This window comes from Phasianus colchicus, chromosome 8 (assembly GCF_987193195.1).
Source record: "Phasianus colchicus chromosome 8, bPhaCol1.hap1.1, whole genome shotgun sequence".
Lineage (NCBI taxonomy): Eukaryota > Metazoa > Chordata > Aves > Galliformes > Phasianidae > Phasianus > Phasianus colchicus.
In genome coordinates, this window is record NC_143443.1 from 23,214,599 (window position 1) to 23,237,780 (window position 23,182).

The window sequence follows — 23,182 nt, forward strand, 5'->3', positions numbered from 1 at the left end:
ACCCTACTTCTGTAGATGTACTTCTCAATATTTTGGTTCTTCTATTGCCACATGCTACATTGCATGTAGCACTTTGAACAGTCTCCTTCCAACATGCCCCTTGGTGAAGGATTTAGGCACAAACAAGGCTCCTGTACACTGGAATAAGGGTGTCATAGTGTGCAAGGAGATGTCAGACGTGGCAGATGAAGCACTTCCATATTAATAGAACCTAAAATGAGTAGGGGCCCCTCTGACTGTCTGATCTGATCTACCAAGTTAGGAGTCGCTAGATCAATTCCCGACTTAAAGATTTAGTTGTTGTAGGCTAGTCAGTCTTGCTCAAGGGGGAAAAAAATCTGATATCGTTTAAAATAGCTTCCCTACAAAAATATATTTATAAATTTTTTTCCCATCACCTTCTGTTACGTGATCTTATCACTTTGTCTGCTAAACTGAAGATCCTGGTATCACCAGACTTTATTTCCTGTTTCAGTGCCCATAAGGTATGATCCCCTCACACCTTAACCTTTTTAGAAAGCTAAACAGACTGAGCACTTTGGTTCTCACTATAAAACATGTTTGACAGCCCTGCAATCGTTCTTACTGCTCTTCTTTGAAAACCCGCTAGTTTTTCAACATCCTTTTTGAAATGTTGGCTGGACAAATTATTTCCAAAGCCGTCACAACAGAGTCAAAACCAGAAGTAAAACAGCCTCCTGGCTCTTGTTTGTCTCCCAGCCCTTTGGTCACAGCACTGCAGAAGGAGCTCACGTTTAGCTGATTATTCATCTTAATGAAGTCTTTACGGAATTGCAGCTTTGCAGGATAGAGCTACATCCTTTCAGTGTGACCTACATTCTTTGTTCCTGGATGTGAGACTTTACATTTGACTTGACTGAAATACGTACGATTTGATTATGCCTTAACATAACATAAGGTTACGCAGCCATGAGCACCCTTGGCCTCTTCCCCGAGGCTTTATGCCTTCTAAAAACTTCGCTAATAATGATTTCAGATTTTTTTTTTTTCAGGTCACTGATAAAAACATCAAATAATGTAGGATCCATATGCTGTCTCTGTGGAATCCCACCGGAGAAAGACCAACTTGATAATAAACTTCTCTTTATAATGACAATTTACGACAGAGGAGTCAGTCAGCTTTTAATAAATTTAATGTTTCAGACTGCCAAAGTCTATTACAAAAGAGCTAATTATAGTTACATGTTTAAGATTAATGTCATCAAAAAGACACAGAATTCACATCAATTCTCCATAATCTTTTGTTAAGTAACGTTTGTTATATTACCTCCCTTTCAACTGGCCGCTTCAGTCCTGTACCAGATGTGCTGTTATTTTACCTGAACTTAATCTGAGGTGGTGAAATTTTTAATTACTCTGGCCATCTGATTCACTCATTATAAATGTTGATAAAATATTTGCTGTCTTCTGATCCTTTAGAATCTCCTTGACTTCCAGAGTGCATTGAAACTCGGTGTAAATGGACCAGACAGCTCCTCAGCTGGCAGTTTTGAACCTTTCAAATACAAGGCCTCCAGAGCTGATTTAGATAAATGAATATTTGAGTGCTTGAGATTAAACAGATGAGATGACCTTCTGGAGCAGGATGCAAGTAAGTGTCTAAAAGGCCTGTCTGCTATGGTAACCTCATTAAATGCTGAAATTTATTTTCCAACTCTACAGTGCAAAGGGCCTGTAGTTTGAGGTTGGTAAATGATGCCTGTACAAAGAATTCTAGGTAGATGATTTACTTTTCATAATTTATGTATCTTTTAATTCCAAGGCAGAAGTTTCCTTAAGCATTTCAGGTTTCTGTAGAGTGGAAAATACTGTAAGAAAGAATAAAACAACACTGTACTCATATTTTCCTGCTCCACTGTCTGTGGAGGGCTACTTTGCCATTTTGGACCAGGATCCTCCTGTGTTGTCAGTACTCCAGGCTCCTGTGGATGGCAACAATGACTCAGTTATTATGAACTGTTCTTTGCAGCGGTGCACACACATGTATGCACATACATGTACGAAGCGTGAGCACTTTTTCAGCCCCTGCTCCACGGAATAGATGGTACCAAAGGGTCTGATTGACCAGCCAGCCTTAAATCCTCTGCAGCAGGGGCCTTTCTGTCATAAGGAAGACCCTTTATTTTAAGTGGATCAGGGAATCTAGGAGTCCGGAACTGCAGCGTAACACCAGACGACCCCTGCTGTCATCTGGTGGGTGACAAGAACTCCTGACTCTGCTCAAGGGTAATTAATGAGCAGCAACCACCTTGCTGTTCACCTTCCTTAGCAGGAGTGCAGCGCCCAGCCAGGTGGTGGAGCAGATGCTCCGGTTACTCACGATCACCATTCTGGCCGTCAATTATTCACGTTATTAACGAATGCGTCGATAAGGTGATGCTATTAATCTCAGCAATAAAGAAGAATAACCCACGCGCGGGCCGGGGGGTTGTTTCGTGGCGGACGAGGTGAGGGTCTCCCCGGTGCCTCCCGTTAATGAATTAATTTCCTAACGACGGTGTCCCCCCCCCGGCCGCCGCCGCCTCCTCCCCCGGAGGGGGGCAGTGACAGGCAGCGGCTCCTGCCCCATGTGACTGGGGAGCGGCTGCCCCCGTCCATGGCTGGGCCTCCCCCGGGCAGCAGCAGCTCCGGCTCCCGGGGAGGAGGGGCAGGAGCTGCTGCTCCATGGGGAGGAAGAGCAGCCCCCGATCCCCCCGGGCGGAGGGGGGATCCCGGGCCGCCTCCCCCCCCTCCTCCGCTTCCTGCTCCCCCCCCTCCTCCCCGCTCTGGGCCTTACCCGAGGAGCTGCTGCTCCTCATCTGCTCCTACCTGGACGTGCAGGCCTTGGGCCGCCTGGGCCAGGTCTGCCGCCGCCTGCGCTTCCTCAGTAGCCGCGATCTCCTCTGGAAGCGCATAGCCCGCGGGTGCCTCAATTCCGGCTTCACCCAGCTCGGCACCGACCTGTAAGCTCGGCCTCCGCGGCGGAAGGGCGGGGGGGAGGCGGCCGCGGCGGCTAGGAAAGGCCGGGGATGCTGCGGCCTAGCTGGTTGCTAAGGGGCGTGCTGCGCTCCTGGCGTAGTCGCTAAGGGGGCTCCCCGCTGCCGTAAGGGGGCGGAGGGAAGAGGGGCGCTATTCTCGAAGCGCGGCTGCGCCGTCTCTGCTCCGAGAGGGGCGGCGAGCGCGGGGGAAGCGGCGGGGCCGCCCTGCCAGGGGAGGGACTGCGAGCGGCGGCGGGCTCTGGGCCTGGATGTGCCAGCAGGGCTGCCGTGTGTGGGGAAGCGCTGCCTACTGCCGCGAGAGCGTGGCGAGGGCTCGCTAAACGCCAGGCCCGGCAGGAGCTGCCCGCAGATACTGGAGCTCAGGGGCCTCTCCGGATGAGCTCGGTTCCCTAGAGACCCCCCAGGCACAAGCGGTGTCTGAGCTCGAGAGCTCTGAGCCGGGGGAGCTGGGCTCTCCCTCACAGCTCCTGAGCCGCACTGCCTTGCCTGTACCTGCCGAGGCCTCAAAGACCTTGGAAAAGTGGCTGAGAGGGAGCAGAATCTGAACTGGCAGCTGAGGAAAGGCCTGGCGAACGAGCCCAGATGTGCTATTAGAAGCACAAAGCTCGGTAGCTTGCTGTGTGTGACACCAACATCTTTCTGGAGATGCTTGTGGGCTTTGGGCCTTGATGGCACTTGGTAAGAACCCACAGGTTGCGTTAGGTCTCCATTTGCTGGCATGCAGAATGCCGCTCAGAGGCAGCTGCACCTCGCGGGCTTCCGTTGCTACCTCAGGGATCCCAAAGGGGAGTTTGTGTGCTTAAGGGTCTACGAATCGCTTCCTGGGTTTCCCTATAGCTGCCAGCCTGAGATCTGGAACTTTGTTTCTTATCCAGAATGCAGTATTGTTGCCCTAAACGCTGTTGACGTTAATCGTAAAGGATGTCTGAGGCCTGTTTCAATGTCTCGTAGAGCTATCTTGTCAGTAACACAGGCATAGAGAAGCAGCTGTGGCCCCTGCTCTTTGGAGCAGGACTTCAGTGGTGCTGAAAATCTCTGTTGGATTTTCAGGCCAGGATTTTAACCCATTCAGTTTTTGTAGATTTAGGCCTGTAGCCAATGGACGCTGCAGCCAAAGACCAGGCTTGGGAAGTTAACCACAGTTCCCTAGGAGGTAAGCAGGAGTAAGTGCTGCAGAATGGCTGTGCGTAGGACTCTGTCCACCATGATATATGATTTTGTCTCCTGAGGAAATGAAGTTCTGTATTTTTCATTAAGAATAAGGTGATACTATGCTGCTTTGGTTGCTGGAGGGATCAGGTGTACAGCAGAGCAGGTGCAGCACATGTAAGGACCACCACTTCCCCCTGCAGAGGAATGTGGGTCTATAAACAGCTACAGAAGAAGTTTGTTAGGTCAGAGGGTTTAAGTGAAGGGAAGGGTACTTATGTATCATGAGCTCCCAGGGATTTCAGTGCCGTTAGACTCACTATGGGAACACGGAGTTGCTTTGCTTAGTTTTTTTGTTTTGTTTTGTTAGTTATTCGAGGATGTGCTTTTGTGCTGGGCCCTATTTTCAAATTTTCTTTAAACTCTAGTACAGAGCGCTGCTTTTAGCATTGGTCGGCTCTGCCCTCGTCCGAGGGAGTTCAATCACCAGTAGTGCACTGTGGAACTACAGTCTGGTCATGAAGGATCCTTAAGATATCCCAGAGAATGAATACTGTAGTTAATTTTAACTTCATGAAAGACTCACGCAATCTTCAGTTCTTTGAGATAGACAGTGTGCCAGTTCTTTTGGGCAGTACCTGAAAGCCAAACGCTTGTATTCCCTGTGTGGACATCCAGCATCTGGGGGCAGTTTCAAGAGTCTTGCTCCAGTGAGTTTGACAGTTCTGGCAACAGATAAAAGACAAGGGCGTACTTTGGTGTGTGAAGGGGTCTGGGTATCTGTACATCTCCAAAAGAATCACAGTGAATGCATATGTTGGGTTGTGGTACAGTTATAAAGTTTGTACTTGATGAAGAGTTTAATAGCCTGTGTGGCAGCTTGAGGGTTTTAGATAGCCATGTCTTTTTTATACTGCCTGTGCCTCATGCATGTCTCCAAGATCAAGAGCAATCTCCAGTATTGCTCTTATTGCAATTGAAGGGTGAAGATTTGGGAAGAAAGGTTATATTTTATTTGACCAGGCAACACAAGGTGGGGAGGAGAGTTAGGTAAGCTTCTAGGCACATTGCCTTTCTTCCTGACAGTAATTCTGGGTCAGAAATCGGTAGGTTGCTCATTGGAGATTAAATTTGAGCTGAGCAGGTGTTTAAGCTAGAATATCATTAGGTAAATAGAATGATGGTGAAGATGATGGGTAGTTGAACCTTCTTGATGACTGTGCTTTCTTAATCATACTCTGTATGATTAAGACTTTCTTAATCATAACCTCGAGTATGTCATGCTTGGCTTGCTCGAGAGCTGGGGCTTCTGTTGCACGTTCTGGGTAACATTGCATGAGGTGAACACTGTTTTTTACTTTCAAGAGGTATTTGTGCAATTCTGTCTGCAATTGAGAAAGCAAAGGCTGGAACCGTTTGTGGTAAATGTACTTAATGAAATAACGTGCATGGTTCTAACATTAGATCTTAAACTGATGGTCCCTGAGAGGCTGGCATAAGTTAAAAACTAGTCTAGGGAGTTCTTACTGCTTAAAACAAAAGAACATTTCAGAACTAGCTTGATCATTTCTACTGTTAAATGGCTTTTGATAAGCCATCTGTTAATGCTTTGTAAATAGAGATAAATTTGAGCTTAGAGTGTAAGATAGCTGTGAAACTTATCCCCCCTCCTCCACTTTCCCACTTTTTGAAGGCTGATTAACTTGAAAATGACACCGTTTCTTTAAAATGTTGTTTCTGTTAGGTATATCTTCAGGTAATTGTAACAAGAAGATCTGAGGGAACAGGCTTTAGCTTGTATGTGGAACAAATGTTCGCACAGTGAGCTTGCTTATAAGAATTTTTCATGCCCAATTAGCGAAGAGAGAATATTCATTAGAAACTGGTTGCAAAACCCTAGCTGTTGAGCAGCAAGGGAGAGAAAAAATGTAGTACCTAAAACAATTTGACTTAACTTTTAAAATTACCCTCTTCCCATCTTGGCTATCCACTTTTACCAGCTATTTTTATCTCAGCACATATACTCAGGCTTAAACAGTGTTCAATTGATTGGCTAATGTTGTCAAAAGAAGATATGAACTTAATCCTAGGCATGAGTTGTTATGTTGAAAAGCATTTTCACATCATTGACAAGCCTCTCCTATTTGCCCTTTCTGATAGATTCAGCTAATGAGGAGCTGTGTGTGCAGTGAAGTTAAGTATTTAAGGTGTTGTTTTAATCATGCACGTACAAAGAAGAAAGAAGTTTGCTTCGTGCCATGTTTCCATCATCTTCGTTCCTCAGCAGGGGAATCGCTAGATCTGCATCACTTGAGTGTATATTAGGGATAGCAGGGCCTGACTTGGAAAGGTTCTTAAGTACATTCTTGGTGTTAAAAACATACTTTTTCTTCTTTGAATCAGTAGTAAGTAAATACTTAATAGGATATTGTGTTACTGTTTTGGAAATCTGCAGCGGGTTTAGATGTATGCGGTTCTTGGCGCCTGTCTCTATGTCAGGCTGCCTTTTGCTCTGTGTAGCCATGTTAATTTTATGCGTAGGCCTGTACTGCAATAAGGCCTTGTTGTGGGCATGGTAAAAAGATAGTCCCCACACAGAGGAGTTTTGCTTCACTCAGTCACAGGAGCTGCTCAGGCAGAAGTCAAGACCTGTCTTTATGACGTAAGGTGAATGGAGCATTTTTCTTCCAAAAAATGCATGGCAGTGTTTCACAGAAGAATATGGCTTAATAATTCTTTTTGCAGCTAAACCATAGCTGAGCAGTAGCACAAAGCCTCTGGGGTTTCTGGTGAGTATAGTGATTTTACAGTTGTGTCTGGTAGCCTGTGTCTGTTTTGCCAGCTGTTGTACAGGCCCAGCAAGAGCAGTCTCTGCCCTGAAGAGCTTGCTGCCTAAATAGACAGAGTAAACAAGGGCTGGGAGGGCAGCGAGGCACAGAGATGTGAACCAAGCTGCCCTCTGTGCAGCAGGTCAGTGTCAGAGCCAGAAATAGAAGAGGGTGCTGTGAGCCTTCAGCCAGTGCCTGCCTTCTGGACCACCTTGGACTGGAGAAATTGGAGAGCCCGAGAGCTCATTGCAAGGTGGTTCTTTATTTAAAGCCTGGAAGAAAGGAATAATGTTGCAGCTGGGCTAAACTTATTTCCTCTTTGTTACAAAGGAATTTTAAAGGGCAAGTTAAAAGTTGCAACCTAAATAGCTTGACAATGTGCTCTTTGTAATACATTAATAGCTGTTGTCAAAATATAGAAATGTTCTGCTGCATGTTTTCTCTCTCCCATCTCCCATCCTGCCTTGCCCACTAGCACTGTGGGATCTTCTCCAGTCCAGAAAAATAGATTAATTAGTGGGTGACTTTATTTTCTTTGAGTATTTAAGAACTAGTGTAAGTATTTATGTGAGTTAATAAAAGCAGTGTTTTCTCCAGATCTTGGATAAATATATACACCTGCAGGAGCAGGAAATGGCCAATCTATGTAAGTCAAATCCAAATGCAAACTGCAGCAATCATGGGAGACCTCTGTCTTCAGTGCTGGGGGGAGGGGGTCTGAAGCAGTGTGGAAAGCTTCCTCAGTTTCCTTCATCTTTTAAAACCTGTTTTGCCAGCTTTAAGTCAGAACTGAAGTAGGTGATGAGCTGGTGCAGACGATGCAGAGGGCAATACTGCAATAACAGCTAAAGCCTGGAAGAGGGCACACAGCTATTGCTCTGTGCTGGAAAAGTTGGTGCATTTCAGGAACTGCTGTTACATTCTTACTGTCTTAAACTATTATTTCTGGGCAGCCAGAATGGCACACTTACTAAAACAATTTCTTGATGTGGAAATGGGAAATTGTAAGGTGCCTGGATTCCCTCCCTTTACATTCTTCACAAGTTCAAAGCAGCAGCAGAATTGTATCTAGTTCAGGGCTTCAGAAACGTATGCTGTGTCTATTGCTATTATTCCTATAACTTGCATGAGTGAAATAGCTATGTGCTATTTCATAATGTACAAACATTGCTCTGACAGACTGCTCTTTCAATTCAGAATACATGACAGCTATTGAGCAGCTGTGGGTTTTCTCAGATCTTCCTGGGCTATTCATTTTTTTTTTTTAAAGCAGCCTAGATATCAGCTCCAGAAGACTACATAGCTCCTTGAGAGCAGCAAAATCCTGCCTGGAGTTTCTATCTGAGTTCCCATCACAGGCTGGGAGATCATCAGTGAAGGAGGAAGGATCTGATGGTGGTGATCTGCTTCAGATCAGGTGATGATAGGTGGCATTTTTTGGAAATCTCTCTGAGGATGCTTGTTTTTGCTGTGTGTACAGAAACACGATTCTGATTAGAGTCTCTGGCTTCTTCCTGCAGGTGGATGGTTTAGAGGATCTGTGGGGCTGTGCAACCTGTTCGCACTGCCTGCTAATGTCTGACCAAGGTAGCTTAATGGCACCACCAGAGGCAAAGAGCAGTGAGAGAAATTGGTAGTTCAATCTTAATGTTGTTTGAACCCATGTCACATAGGAAGGGGTTGAGTGCAGAAGACAGACTGAACCTGGCGGTTCAAGCTAAAAACGGGCCATGTGCTAAAGGAATTCAGGTGGAATTTTTTACTGGAAGAGCCGTACTGAAAACATGCCAACTTCTTGAGGACAGCAACAGGAGCTCCTGACATAAATAGCTTTTCCCTCTTGGCTGTCTGTTGGTGGCCCATGACTTGCAAATGCACTGAGACTCTGCCACTCAACAGGTGTGTACCGATTACACAAATAAGTGCAGTTGGTCCCTGTGTTAACCATCTCTGCCACAGGGCCAAGGTTGAAAGGGAGGCTTAGCCACTATGACCTATATGTTCCTCTGTATGACCCTTTCAGTCAGGCTAGAGGCAGCCTGGTGATGGCTTTTATGCAGACAGCAGATTTTCTCCATAGAAGAGATTCAGTCTCTGCTGCAGATCTCTGCAGACTTGCATTTCCAGATGACCTCTTCAGCATTGAAAATGTTGTGAAATGGAAAGGACTTCAGTGGGTTAGGATGCCCCATGCAGCTGGGAAAATATACAGTATGACATATTGGTGTTACCTTTTGTAACATGGTATTTGTTGTTGCAGGCACCATTGTTTTGGCACATGCTGAAACTGTAGCTGGCCAGTGGGAATCTTGCCGAGATGCAGTAAAACACAGAAACTCTTGCTGTTGCAGAAATGCCATTTCTCGTGGCAAAAGAGTTTGGCTGGGGAGGGGATCATTGAAGGCAAAAGCTGCTGGAAGCGAAGCTTTAGAAGGAGATGTGCTTTGTCTGTGGCTGAGTGATTCCTTCTTTTGCTGATTTTTTTTTGAGGGACCAGGCCAGTAACTGCCATGGTGAGGTCAGTGGTGCTGGGGGAGGATAGTCCCAGTCTCTCACTTCAGCAGGTGGGAAGCAGGCTCCAGAAGGAGTATTATATTTCTTCTGGTAACTCTGCCAAGAAAGAGAGGAAATCCATAATTTGAGCAAAATACATAAGGGTTGGGTGAAGTAGGAAGGGAGAAATGAAAATTCTTTTATAGTGGGTTGGTTGGGCTGACTTATACTGGAACTCTCTCTCATGCTGTGACAAATGTTCAGCTTCCCTTTTGTACTGAAACAAAGACGTTCTAAAGGAAGCTTCCACCAGGAGCACATGCAGTTGGAAGCATGCATTAGCTTAGGTCATATATTGTGCCACATGGTTTGGCATCCTGATAGAGTGCTTTTTGGATTAATTTGCTAATGAAAAAAGATAGCCATGTATGTTCCAGGTCACGTGGTTTTATAGACAGTTAATAATAGTCACCCTTAGCACAGATGATGAAATGATGGACTTTGAACATTGCTTGGGTTTCAAGAGTGCTTAAATTTCACTAAATTTTTACATCACCATGTTCACTTTGTTGTGTGTCATCCTTCTAGGATGGGCTGTGCTTCAGTTGCACTCTGATGCAGCACTGTATTGCTCCTAGTACAAGTCCTTCCTCAGTGGGTCAGCCTCCTGCAGTCTAGAACTTCACTGCTGGAAGTTTTCCATGAGAACTTGAATGCTACATTTCAAAGAACACTTAAGCATGTATTGAATACTAGCTGGTGTTTTGTGGTATGGCATACTAAGAAAGGTCAAGTTATTCACTGTCTGTGGATTGTGGTCCCTCCACAACATCATCTTTGTGAGCTGTGTTAGTCTTGTTAATCTCTGAATGCTCAATCCAGTTGCTGAACCACTCAGTGTAGACGTGTGATGACTTGATTCTCTCAGTTCACCATGGAGAAATTCGTATATTTACATAGATCTTGTAGGGGAGAAAAGGATTGTTGTTATTTTTTAATTATTATCCTATGATTAAATTTATATAATGATGCCCTTTGTAGCTCTCTAAGATTTGAGAATTGCTCTAGTGTGCTAATGGTGCTGCTTGTCACCTTTGCTGTTGTATTCTTGGAGCTGCTGTTGAGGAAGCAGCTTAAATTAAATGTCAGCACTGGATTCCATCACTGGCCTCAGTTTGACTTCCTTCTTGGTTCAGGGGAGCAACCATCTCTGACCAACACTGAAAGTCTTTGCAGTTTGGTCTCTACTGCCATGGAATTGGCAAAGGAACATATCAGTTCAACTTTTACATCTCCCTTCTTGTGGCCTTCTTATATTCTGTCCCACCTCCTGCTTCTATTTTAAATAAACGGAAATGTATGGAATATGTGGATGCTTTTAATACATGTTTAAATTAGATTGATTGAGAATTGTTATATGATGGAGGCAGGCTGGATGAATAGTACATCTATTAGCAGTAACCCCCCGACCCCCTCTCCACCCCAAAACAAACAACCCGCTCCCAAAGGAATAACAAACTCAGACCCCCGTCATCGACAAATAGTCCTTCCCTTCAACACGTTTTGTCCTTGCCCTTTTCCTGCAAGAGCTGTTGATGTGCATGGAGGAGCAGAGTGTCTGTTCCAGGAGTAACTACAGCAGGTTACTGATAGTGTGGGCCGAGCCAGCATGCAATAGTCTCTTCTGAAATTTCTCTTTTAGTGGTAGAAGGATCAAGGCCTACCCAGCCCCAGCTAGGAAAGTGACTGGCTTTTTCAGATGAAGGCTTCTTTTTGACCTCGGATTCACCTTCGGATTCAAAAAACAGTGGAAATTGCATCTAGTCTGTGTAGGGTTTGTGCATTGAGCTCAGGATATCTGGCTGGGCCAGTATGTGTTGGGGGGTTGTGGCATGAGTGCGTTTTCCATCACCATGCAAACTGGTGCTTTAAATCTGTACATGGGGAGAACTTAACTGAGGGCTGAGCGTGGGGAGGAGAAGAGTTTTGGAGTAATGAATGGAATTGGATGTAGGCGGAGAGCCTGAACTCTGTCTGGGAGAGTAATAAGCAATGAGGCGACTGCTGGACCTGACCTGACTTCTCAGTGCCGCGCATTCCTCGTCTCAGACGCTGTATGGCCCCACAAACCCCTGCAAGCGCTCTCTTTAAATGGAATTCCTCTTCTTGCAGCTTAGGCTATCTCTAAAGATTTAATTTTCTTCTTCTTCTTTTTTTTTTTAAGGGTTAGGAGAAATAAAGAGCTTGTAGCTTCTTAAAGTCACTTTAGTTTGGTGTGGTGCTACTGTTCATAAACTTATAGTTGCACAGGTGTCTAAGGGACGAAGATCTTTTCTGTGTGTGGTTTTTGTTTTTGTTTAAAATGGGTCAAATGCCCAGGAATGCAGTCAAATTATAATGGTGACTAAGTGCCGGAAAGCATAGAAAAGGGGAGGGTAGGGTGAGCAGGGAAAAAAAAAAAAAAAAGAGCCTGAAGAGCCTGAGGCTATGGAAGGAAGGCTGGGAAAATGAGAATCTGGCCAAGCCGCAGGGCCAGGTTAGAGATTCCTACACCCATTAACAATCACAGGAGATGTTTATTTACGGAGAGCTAATCTTTGTTTTAAAGATGACAAAGTATCCATAAATGGAATTGGGTTGGAGGCATGGTAGAAATGTGAAGAGGAGCTGGTCCTGGCTGGGCACCAGTCCACCATCTATCAATGATCTAAGGGTCTTCCTTTCATCCCATGTGATTGGGAATGTTCACAGCTGAGAAATTCATGAAAAGGGAAAAAAACTCTCTTTGTAGCCTAGTAAATGGCTCACAACACCCAGTTACAAAGAATAATTTCAATAATTTTTCTTTTTTTTTCTTTTTTTCTTTTTTTTTTCACTCTACTGATCCTTTCCACCTTAGCAGCTCCACCAATGATATTAAATAATTAATACTATGATAGGTTGGTATTAAAGTTGAGTGTTACTTTTTTTTTTTTTAATCTTTAATCAATTCTAGATCATGAAGGCAAAACAGATGTTGAACAGCTGCTTCAACTGGGTAACTTCAGTAGTCACTGAAGAGACCTGGATCCCAGGTGTCTGTGGTACTTACCTTTTATTACTTTTTGAGCTCTGCTGATCTTGGCTTGTTCCATAATTTTGGTTTGTATCCCAGTGACTGGGTATGAGTCTCTCTTTTAGCAACTTTTAGTAACTTTGTCTAGAAGTAGGGAATTTCCCAGCAACCAGGTGGAATTCTTAGTCTTTTGGTGAGCTGCTGCAAATGATGGTCCATCTTACTTTGGGGGGTGTGTGCATTGGGTGGTTATACAGATGAATGAATTTTATTTTTAGTCTGAATCTATTTTGATTTCTAGTTACTGTATCTGACTGTGTAATTGTTAGGCAGATGAGGGTCTGGAGCAGTTTCTTTACTATTCTTCTGAATGGACACTTTTAGCTTTTACTTTCAGTATTCTCTTAACTGGTGTTTCTTCTATCTGTTCCTGTATGTTGCTGTTCTTATCCTAACTGTCCTTCTTTAGTCTCCATTAGAAGAGTAATGTCCTGTTTCTTTGGTTCTGGTAATTTCTTTGCATGTAGACTTGATCACGTTTCATTTTAACCTCTATCTGTGTACCAGATCAGGTCTCTATCAGATCTAAAGTCTATACAGTAGTGATCATTGTGGTTGGCTTTCTTTATTGATGAACACTCGTTCTGCTCAGAACTTCTTTCTTGTCAACTTTCATAAGTGCATTTTCTTTAGTGTGGCTCTGGCACCATCAGTGTATACGAGCTCATCATTTATGGAACCAAAGTGAGAACCTGTGACCAGCTCGGGTGTGTTTGTTCTCTGTATAGCATCAGTCACGGTTGCTAATCTCATCTTTCTTCCTTTGTCTGCAGAGCACCTGGCATTCCAGTGAAGGAAAGGGTGAAAGTCTCTCAGAACTGGAGGCATGGACGCTGCCGGAGGGAGACAGTCCTGAAATGGAAATGCAAGCAAGTGTCTCTGTTCTCTTCTACTTGGTTCTTTCTGTTGCTGAGGGGATTTGGGTCTGCCTCTGTGCTCCAAAATGAGACGTTTCATGCTCCTTCTGATCGAAGAAGGGATTTTACAAGTGATGTCACTGGCCTAGTTTGGATGTTGCTGTCTAGGTGGATGTGGGGTAACTGTAGTTATTGGCTTGCTCTAGGGTTTCACTCTGTGTTCATAGAATGGCTTGGGTTGGAAGGAACCTCAAAGATCATCTAGTTCCAACTCTCCTGTTGTGGGCAGGGGTGCCAACCACTGAATCAAGCATTAGATCAGATTGCCTGGGGCTCCATCCAGCCTGGCCTTGAACACCTCCAGAGATGAGGCATCCAGTTGAGAGTTCCTCTCTCAGTAAGAGCTTGAATTTGGCATTGCTCTGATTTGTACATTTCTAATTGGATTTAGTAATGTTGCCTGCAGACTCCAGACTATTGTGTGCCTGTTTGTTGCTGTGTACCATGAGCAATTTTCTGCCCTGCTCTCACAATGAGCATACCTTGATCTCAGATGTGGACTTGCATGTTTCCTCAGAATGCTTGTTTTGTCTCCAGTGCTTTATCTTTGTTCTCAATTTGGATGTACAAATCTAAAATGCTAATTGCCATTCTTCTATTTTGTGCTTCTTCTTTCTTCTGCTTTATGCTTCCCTCCTTTACTAACAAAATGGATATTTGACATTAATGAGAGGAGGTTGTTGTTAAAGCTTTTCTTGCAAAGGCATACTCAGTTTTCAAAGCAAAGCCTGAGATGTGTCTCTTATCTAAACAGCACATCTAAATTTTCAGCTTTCACATCATCAGACAGAAGGAAAAATGAGAAGAACTATGGTTTGTTAGCTGCTGAAGAACAGGGACCTGCTACTGAGCTTTCATGCCTTTTTGTGCTGTGTAGATTGAAGTGGTGGATAATGTGCCACTGCTTGTCTGAAGTCCTGGGAACAGCTGTAATGAGCAGAGTGGTTCTTGGTGCAGGTTGTATACCTGCCTTTGAAGTGCTTGTGACCATTTGTGAAGACAGGCTCTGTGGTTGTTAGAGATCATTACTAAACCAGCTTCCCAAATGAAAATGCAAGGACTGATTTAATAAGGCCATCATCCAAACTGTATCCTCTGATTTTCATTTGCCCTACTTTCAAATTTGCTACTCCTCCTTATGAAAAACCCATAGAAAAGGGTAAAAAGCTAAACTGTGGCAGGAGGAGAGCTACAGAAACTGGCTGTAGGCTGAGGAAGCTGGATATTCACTTGCTTTTAGAGGACTGCGTGGGAGTGCAGGAAAGAAAAGAAAATCAAAGCCTGCCTCAAACCAAAGCTGCTACTCCAAAGATGCCTCTTATTTTTTCCTTGCATAAGACCAAATCCCAAATAACCTGTGCTCAACTTTTTATCCCTGTGATAGCTTCTTATTGGAGATGAATACAGGCAAGCAGGAACCTTCTGTCTAGTAATCCACATTGTTCTCTTGCTTGCTTCTAGTCCCTCATTGTGATGATTTGAGGTGCTGCTGTGTGTAATGTCTCTGCTAATGCAGAAAATTGTGACCTCTAAGAATGAATGATCTGCAAGAAAGAGACATGTTTTTATGCTTTCAAAACAGCTTTTCTGAATAGTTTGAAAGCTGAAAGGCTCTGGTTTTGCTCAACATTTTCGTGGGTATTGATGTGCTTGGCAATGACTGTGCAGACTGGAGAAAATTTTACACATACGTGCCTCATATGATGTGAGCCCCATATCTCTTTGTATCTGACCCCATGTCCAGAAGGCCTATTTGTTGATTCTTTGGAGGTGACACAAAAAGCAAGATTTCCAACAAAAAGCTCATTACCTGCATGTACATCGTAACCTGTTCTGTTTTCTTTATTTTGATATTGTTTCAAGAATCAATGAACCTGTTGTTATGAAAAACTTGATTCAGACACTGCTTGAGTGTCTTCTTCTCTATCTTGATTTCCCAGGATTTGAAGCATATTTTCCACTTTTAATTTCAAACAGATCATTTAGCAGTCTACTGCTCTTATGCCTGGAACCCCATGTAGGAAATTGTCACTGTTCCATAAATAGCAACAGGCAGAAGAGGTGTATGGGCTCATCTGAGAGGTGGACAACATAAATCAAGAGAGACTGCTCTGCAGTTGCTTTCAACTCAGCAGTGGAAAAGGGGTGAATGTAGAAAAATACCTCCTCTACTTGAGGAGCACAAAGTTTCTGGATGCCCTCAGGCTTTACATAACAGTGTGCAGTATGTGTAGTAGGTGCAGGACTTCATGGGAAGACATGTTATTTGATGTGACCTGTTCCTGTGCTGAGATGCATGTGAAAAAGTAGCAACTTTGTGTTCTTTGCTGAGCATCAACAAATAATGTGGACAATCAGGACTGTTTGCGCCAAGAGCTTTGTACTGAAAGGTCTCTTAGAAATGTTTGACATAGCTCACAAATGCCTGATAGTCTAGTTTCTTTAAAAGTACAGGGCTCATGAAGAGGGGTCAGGGAGCCTTAAGTATTTCCTATCTAAACTCACTAGAGTCTTGGCAATCTTCTCTTCAGAGATTCCACACTTCATTTTCCTCAGCTCTTGGTTAGAAAAATGCCAGCAATGTGATCTGCTTTGTATGTTGCTAAAGAAATATCACTTCTTAGCTGTGCTGCATTAAGCCCTGCTTTTATATGTGACCAGCAGCTCCAACTTCACAATTTTCTTTAGTTTGTTTATGCGTGCATTATTATTACTATTGTTATTAATTTTTGTGTATTTGTTTTTCTCACTCCTCAATCTGATGCCTGTTTGCAGTTTGATGCCCTGGATGGAGCTGGATGGCCAGTATCTTTATCTGTCACAAGCCGAGAACATCCAGGCCTATCAACTCTGTCCAGATGGTACAGGTTTGCAGCGTCACCCTCAGGCTATCTTCTCTGGCCACCAGGAGGACGTATGTCGCTTTGTTCTTGTCAACTCCCACATCGTCAGTGGAGGGGGGTAAGTTGGGTCAATGATGGGAATCCATGGAGAATGGCAGCAAAGCTGGAAAGGTTTTGTGTAACTCCAGCCCAGAGCAGACAAGTCAGTCTTTATAACAATATCTTTGTGCTTGGCTGTATTCAGCTCCTGCTGCTTCATCTCTTATGATTTGGTTCTGTCCTGAAAACTATACTCTGTATAGAGCCACACAGTCCTGACTGAACTGCAGGGTTCATTTCTTTTCCCCGTCACAACCAGGGTAGAATGTGTTCTAATGCTCAGAACTGAGGCTTCAGTTGTGCATAAATCTTTCTAGACACAAGCCTGTCTTTATTAGACCTGCTGATATAATTGTGGAGAGGGGGAAAATTGCCAAGCATTCCAGCACACACACATTTCTCTGATTAATTTTGCATTTGGCTGGCCTTATTCGATTATAGCAAATGACAGAACTGTTATATATGATGTTTTAGCTGTTAATATACTTCAGCACAGAATTGAGAGATGTAAGCATGGCTGGCTGCCCTGGATGCCTTCACACTTTTCCCTATGAACTGTAGCCTAAAATTCAGGTAAAAATGAAGGCATGCATTTAAAATCCCAGTTACTGTATTGGTTGAAAAAAGTCTAAGTATCCTTATAGTTAATTCAAATCACAATACCTTGCATTGCTGCTCTGAAATGAATGAAAAGATGAGGCTCTAATGTGGTAGAGAATGACCTCTTGCTTGTTCACCTACTCTGTCCATTCAGCATTCAGCCAGGATTTTGGCCAACCAAAAGCAGGAGAGGGAAAGCAGGAGAAGGATGCCCTGTTACTTTCTGCGGTTTAGCACAAAGTGGTGGGTGGAATGTTTGCCAGAAAAAATGTCATGTGCAGCAGATCAGGCTTTGAATGGCCATTGTGGAATCCAGATAGGATTTTGGGAGAACATATGATGTGTGAGAAGTAGAGGGTTAATGATGCTGTTTGAATTTCTGCTCCCATGAGAGATCAGTGCTGGTCTTTTAGTGGCATTGCCAAGTTTTAGTGGAAGGTACGTGGCTAGCCAGCTCATACAGTCTCTTTGCTTGGGGATGTGTTTTTCAGAGATGGAAATATTGTCCTTCACAAGATCCATGGCTCCTACAGTGTCAAGTTCTCTGCACATGAACAAGAGGTGAACTGTGTGGACTTCCAAGGTGGCCTCATTGTCAGTGGCTCCCGGGACAGAACAGCAAAGGTGAGCAGAGATGTTCTGGCTGCTGCAGGTGCTGCTGCAGTGGTGACCTCAGAGGTCTTATTCCACGAACATCTAAGTGTCAACAAAACTGTTGTGAGCCCTCCCTCTGCAGGAGGAGCGCTGGGTATCCTGGCATAGGCTCACGTCTCTGCAGAGATGCTTGCTGTGCCAAGCTTTTTGGAAAGATTTAGCAGTAGCTTAGTATATCAGCTGTTGGTTTAAACTAGAAAAAAACCCGTGTCCTGCTAGCACAATGCAGTATCTGTAGCATTTTCATAGTCTCTCATTTTATTGTTAGTAGTGAATGCCGCATGTTGAATGTTTTGACTGTTGCTCAGTGCAGCATGCACTCTTGATCCCTGGTACATATCTTAAACCATTAATGGAGTTGAGAGAAAAAACTGCTATTCCTGTTTTATGAGAGGGGAAGATAGGGGCAAAAGAAGATCTAAATGTCTATTTTAAGGTTTTATAGGAAATATGTGATAATTGATAACTATCTGGCAAGGCTGCCAACAGTGCTACCCTATCTATTCTGGCTGGTTCCTCTGTATGAGTGTGTACTCCTGGATAAAATTGCCCTCAAGCAGACCAGCATTCAGATGCAGAAGGTCTGAGGTGCTACTTGGCTCCTGGGAGCAAGGTTTTGACTGCTTTGTCTGACATTTAAGCAGAGCTGCTTCTTTCTGTTCTGTGGAGCCTCTTTGCTGGGAGAGTGCTTTCTTGGTGCTTCCCTGGCAGCTGGAGGACAGACCTTCCCTGACCTTGAGAACAAATCCCTGTAGGCTACAGCGAGATTTAAGTCTCTTTTTCTTGGAGCTAGTGTGAGATCTTGCCCACCCAGTGCTCCCTGGAGGATAGGCTCTTGGGATGTTCACCTTTTATTTTTTATTATCTCTTGTGTAGGCTTCCTTGTTTGCATGAGTGAGACTCTTGGAGGGTGGAAGGGAATCCCTACTGGCCTTTTAAAGGGGCTCTAAGTGTCTAAGCTATTGAGAGCTCTGCTGAGTGTTGATTAGGACTAAGCCCTGAAGAGCTGCTAATGTACATTCCTGTGTGATAGGCACCAGATAGTGTGCTCTGAGCAATATTTTTAACCTGTAGGAGATAGGGATGCCTTAAAAGAGTTAAGCTTTTCTGCTGCTTTTGCTGACACTAGGTGCTAAATTCCCCACTGACAAGAATAGCCTGCAATCCTGGGCACTATCAACAAACAAACAAATAGGGCACTCCCAGCTTTGAAGTCCTGAAGTGAAACATTGGGGGTTGGTTACAGAGAACTGAGGAGCTCAAGTTCCACGAGCCAAGAATGAGGGCAAGGTGGGGAAAGTGAAGAACACAAGCAGAGGCCCCAGTAAGACTTTATAAGGACCCAGAAACAAAGGTAGCGGGGAGGGTGAATTTGTGGATGGAGATGTGCATGTATTCACTGATGGGGGAGGGAAGAGATCTCTCTAACATTGTCAGTGAGCAAAGCGGGGCCTCTGAAAATGGCCTGGGATACACTTAAGAAATTTGGTCCAATTGGAATGGCTTTATACAGAACTGCTTTACAGGGTAGTGAACAATTAATTTTATAGACAAAATGAATGGAAATATTTTCAGGGATGGCACAAAGTCTTGCCACACTATTAAAGGGAACAGCAGAAACCTGATCAAATCTCACTTCTTGTTTATTTAACTACTAAAGCAGAGAAATGTCTATGCTGAGTGTTGCCTGAGAGCGCGTGGTGATAGAGGTGCTTTCTCTGTTCCCTGTGGTGAAGCAGGGTGGAAAGTCATACTCATAAACTGAGTCATTGTAATGTTAGGTGCTTCTTTCTGCCAGTGATTGAAAGTTCTGTTCCTCAGAAATAAGTAATGGGAATTCAGGGAGAGGGTATCAGGGAAGGTGAGCGAGGCAGTTTTGGCAGCTCTTCCAGCACTGCATTAGTGGTGTGCATCCTACCTTCTGGGTTACGTGGCATAACATGCATCTCTCTCTTTAGGTTTGGTCCCTGTCCGCGGGCAGAGTCGGACAGTGTCTACATACAGTGCAGACAGAGGATCGAGTGTGGTCCATTGCTATCAGCCCGTTGTTAAGGTAACTGAGCTCTCTTTATTCCCAGTTTCTGACGGAAAGAAGTTAAGGAGTTGTATAGGATGTACATCTGTAAATGTTTTTGAGGCACCAGGGTGACACTTCAGGGACTTGCTCAGGGTGGTGGCTGATCAGGTGCTTGTGCCTGCAGCAGCGGTTCAGGGAAGAGCGTGTAATCTTTGTTCTGCAGCACAGCAGAGTGGTCCTTTCATAAGAGGCTGCAAAAATAGCCCTGTGTTCCTATTACTGTCTCGGGTGGGACCTGTTCATTCTTACTTGCAGAGCAAACTTTCTGACTTGCTCTGCCTTGCTAGTTAGAAGCAATGAGCTGAATCTCTTTGAGGTTTTCTGTACTGAAAAGATGCCAACTTGTATTCTCACTCTGTGGCAGAAGAGATGCCAGGCAAAAACGGTTCTGTTTTTTGGCTTGGCAAACTTGGAGCTGTGTGCTGTGGTTAGCACTCGGTTTTCAGGGTAAATTGAGCATACTGAACTGTGGAAAGTAGTAGAGGTCAGTGGTGAGGTTTTCCAATCTCCACTGCATATAGTGCTATGCTTCTAATGGAGATAGTGCATTACTGTAACTTTAGCATGGAAGGTAAGGGTAGTACCAGTGTCTTCCAGGATGTTTTTCAAGGTGATCCCATTCTTGAAGAAGCGAAAATCTGAGAAATTCAAGCTCTCCTTGTTAAAATCTTATACTGGCCAGCGGTGACCAATCTGTCTCTTTCTACTGTTTGCTGGTCTTCTGCTTACAGAAGAGATTCTTACTCAGCCTTCCTCAAAAGAAGGGAATGAAGAGCTGTTGTTTTTGTCCATGTGATGTCTGCAGTGAGTGGATTTTAGACTTGTGCAATAGCAAAGTATTTCCTGTAACTGCTGCCTTCCTCAAGTGTCTGAGCTTGTTTTGCAGGCAGCAGAGACTTAATGTACAGAACAAGTGGCATTATCAAGGAAGTGACCTCAGGATCCATCATTATTTTGCCCTTCCACCATCCCATTGCTCCAAGTGTTTGGAATAGATAATGTTTTTGAGAAGTGGCATGTGCATTAATGCTACTGCAGGATGTTAGATAGAAGCCCCTTGCTGTCTTCTGTGCTACAAGGGCCCCTTTTCTGGCAGACTCACAGCAGAGCTACAAGGCTCTGGCTCTTGCACCATGTTTGGTTAGAGCCCAGTGGCATGCTGCTTCCTGCTCCTAAGTGATGACCTACTGATGTGGCCTCTTGTCAGGACAGCGTTCCCCTCCGTGGTGTGCACACACTCCTTGTCACAGTATTTACCCACTGTCTCCTCACTCCCCCCTTTTCTCCCTGCAGAGTGATAAACGGGAGATGGTGGAACAGCCACCCCGTGAACAAGTGAGCCTAAATTGTGCACTTTTTTTTTTTTTTATTGAGACTGTGGACTGTACCAGCCTCCCCCAGTAGTCAGCCCTACTTCCCCCCGCTCCATCTAGCCCCTCCATATTTTGGGGAGGGGGTGGAGAATTAGAGCCAATTAGCCACGTCATTAATTCTTCAATTTGACGGCTGATATAGCAAGGGCCTGAAACATGCTGCTGACCTCGTATAATGGGAACCCTGCTCCTTAACATATTGACGATGGGAGAAGTTAATTAAAATTCCACAGAGAGAAGGTGTCGGCTAACCTATAAACCTGTCGCTTCTCAGAACAAATCACAGCCATCCTAGAAGAGAGAGAGGATCAGAGCAGGAGGGCATGCGGGGGGGAGGGCCAGGGCAAGGGGCAGAGGAGATGAATTTTTCACTAATAGGTTTTATTGCTTGCTGTCTAATGAGGGTGAGTATCAAAAAGATAATATTTGGTTTCTAGCGAGGTCTGCTTTGGGGAGCTCTGTGGTATTATTTGCAAGAGCCCATATTTCACCCATCTGAATTCTCATTGTGCTTTTCTGTGAAGCTTTTCCTCCCCTGTAGTCACCATTCTTCTGGCTTGGACATTGAATGCATGTGTTCCTCAGGGAGGCTGAACGTGGCTTGTAACCTCCACTTCCTCCTAAATGTTTGACGTGCCCTTCTGCTTCACCTTCTCACTTGCTGGTGTAAACTGGGAGCTCTTCCATAAGAATGCATAGTTATGCTGGTGTAGAACTGCTGTGGAATCAGGCTCTAACCATAGAAATAGTTTGACCCATCATTGCTCAGAGTCCACCAGCTCTCTCTACTGTATACAAACAGAGGTTGGGTACAGCTCAAAGCAGTTGTGTGCAATGGGGTAGAGCAGGGAGATTCTCTAGCTCCAACCATTAGAAACCGCTTTGGAAAGGCTGCTGCTTCCTGGTTTGGAGGTTTGCCAGAGCTAAGACAAGAGTAGTCAGGGCTGTGTTCTTACTGAACCTCAGCTGTTAATGGGCAGGAGTGAAACTTTTCTTCTTTCTTTTCAGTGATCTCTCTTTCTGTCACTGAAGCTTCATTAGTATCCCATGTGGTCCTGAGCCACAGCTGGGATTTCTACTGTCTGTTGTGATCCTGCTCTGCAGGGCTGCTGTTTTGATGGACAGTGCCCATACCTCCTCACTTAACTTCAGTAGACAGGGCCTGGACCAGTGCAACCCCAACAGGAATGTGTGTGGTGACATCACAGCAGTGCTGCTAGGGACTGGTCAAGGTGGCTTGTACAGCCATGCAGTTGCTTTGCCCTGCATAGATGTTTGTGCTCTTAAATGCAGCTTTTCTGGCTTTAAGCGTCTCTTTCAGCTATTCTGCCTTGAGTTGTTCCCAGTTTCTGCAGAGCTGTACAGAGACCCTCTCACAGATGTGCTGAGCTACAGGGGAGGCTTTCTTGCTCTCTGTATGGTGATGCTGGGCTGAATGCTGGGAGAGCCTGCAAGTGGAATGATGCCATTAAGGGAAAAATTAGTAAGAAGTAGTTTGGGGGGAAAAAAAAAAGTTGCTACGTATAGAAGATTTTCTCTTCTCACTGTGGGGAAAAAATTGTGCTTGGTCTTTTGTGCTGCCTTTTCAGTTGTGGAGGTGCCTTCACATCAACGTGTGCTATTGGAGCCTCATTCCTTTAGGGCTCCCTAACAATGTTCTGCAAGGTAGTGGGGATGAGGAGAGCCTTTTTGGGTTTTTAGCAGGTGTTTTGAATAGCTGTGCTGTGGTCAGTGTAATTGGGACAGCAGGTCTTACATTGCCTGTTGCATCAAAATTAGAGAAGTATCTTATAATATCCATAAAATAGGATGCCTCAGCTTACTCTGTCAACTGTTTAGTTGGTCTCCAAAGCTATTCTTCTGCACAGGTGAGCAAAATACTATTCTTACAGAGAGGCTACATACACAAAACCGTGTTTCTTAGCTGCTTGTAATCCCCTTCCCCCAGCTCATTTGCCTTTTGAACTCTGCATCATGCAGATGTTAAACTTTCATTTACTGGTGCTTACTGCAGTGACTTATGTGTGCTCAGGGA

At 44.5% G+C, this 23,182-nt stretch overlaps 1 protein-coding gene and 1 long non-coding RNA gene across 2 annotated transcripts in view; both read left to right on the forward strand.

The window, feature by feature from the left end:
* The first annotated feature begins 2,581 nt into the window (after window positions 1–2,581).
* The window catches only part of FBXW4 (F-box and WD repeat domain containing 4), a 58,500-nt gene continuing 37,899 nt past the window's right edge, over window positions 2,582–23,182 (forward strand). Inside the window, 6 exon segments of the mRNA XM_031597638.2 lie at window positions 2,582–2,755; window positions 2,758–2,963; window positions 13,358–13,453; window positions 16,277–16,462; window positions 17,535–17,667; window positions 19,656–19,750. Of these exon segments, the coding sequence (XP_031453498.2) occupies window positions 2,618–2,755; window positions 2,758–2,963; window positions 13,358–13,453; window positions 16,277–16,462; window positions 17,535–17,667; window positions 19,656–19,750 (854 nt within the window). The 5' untranslated portion in view covers window positions 2,582–2,617.
* Window positions 3,684–13,351, forward strand: LOC149917073 (uncharacterized). The gene is made up of 3 exons (XR_016468824.1): window positions 3,684–8,393; window positions 8,497–8,563; window positions 8,650–13,351. It is a non-coding gene; the product is annotated as an uncharacterized LOC149917073 (long non-coding RNA).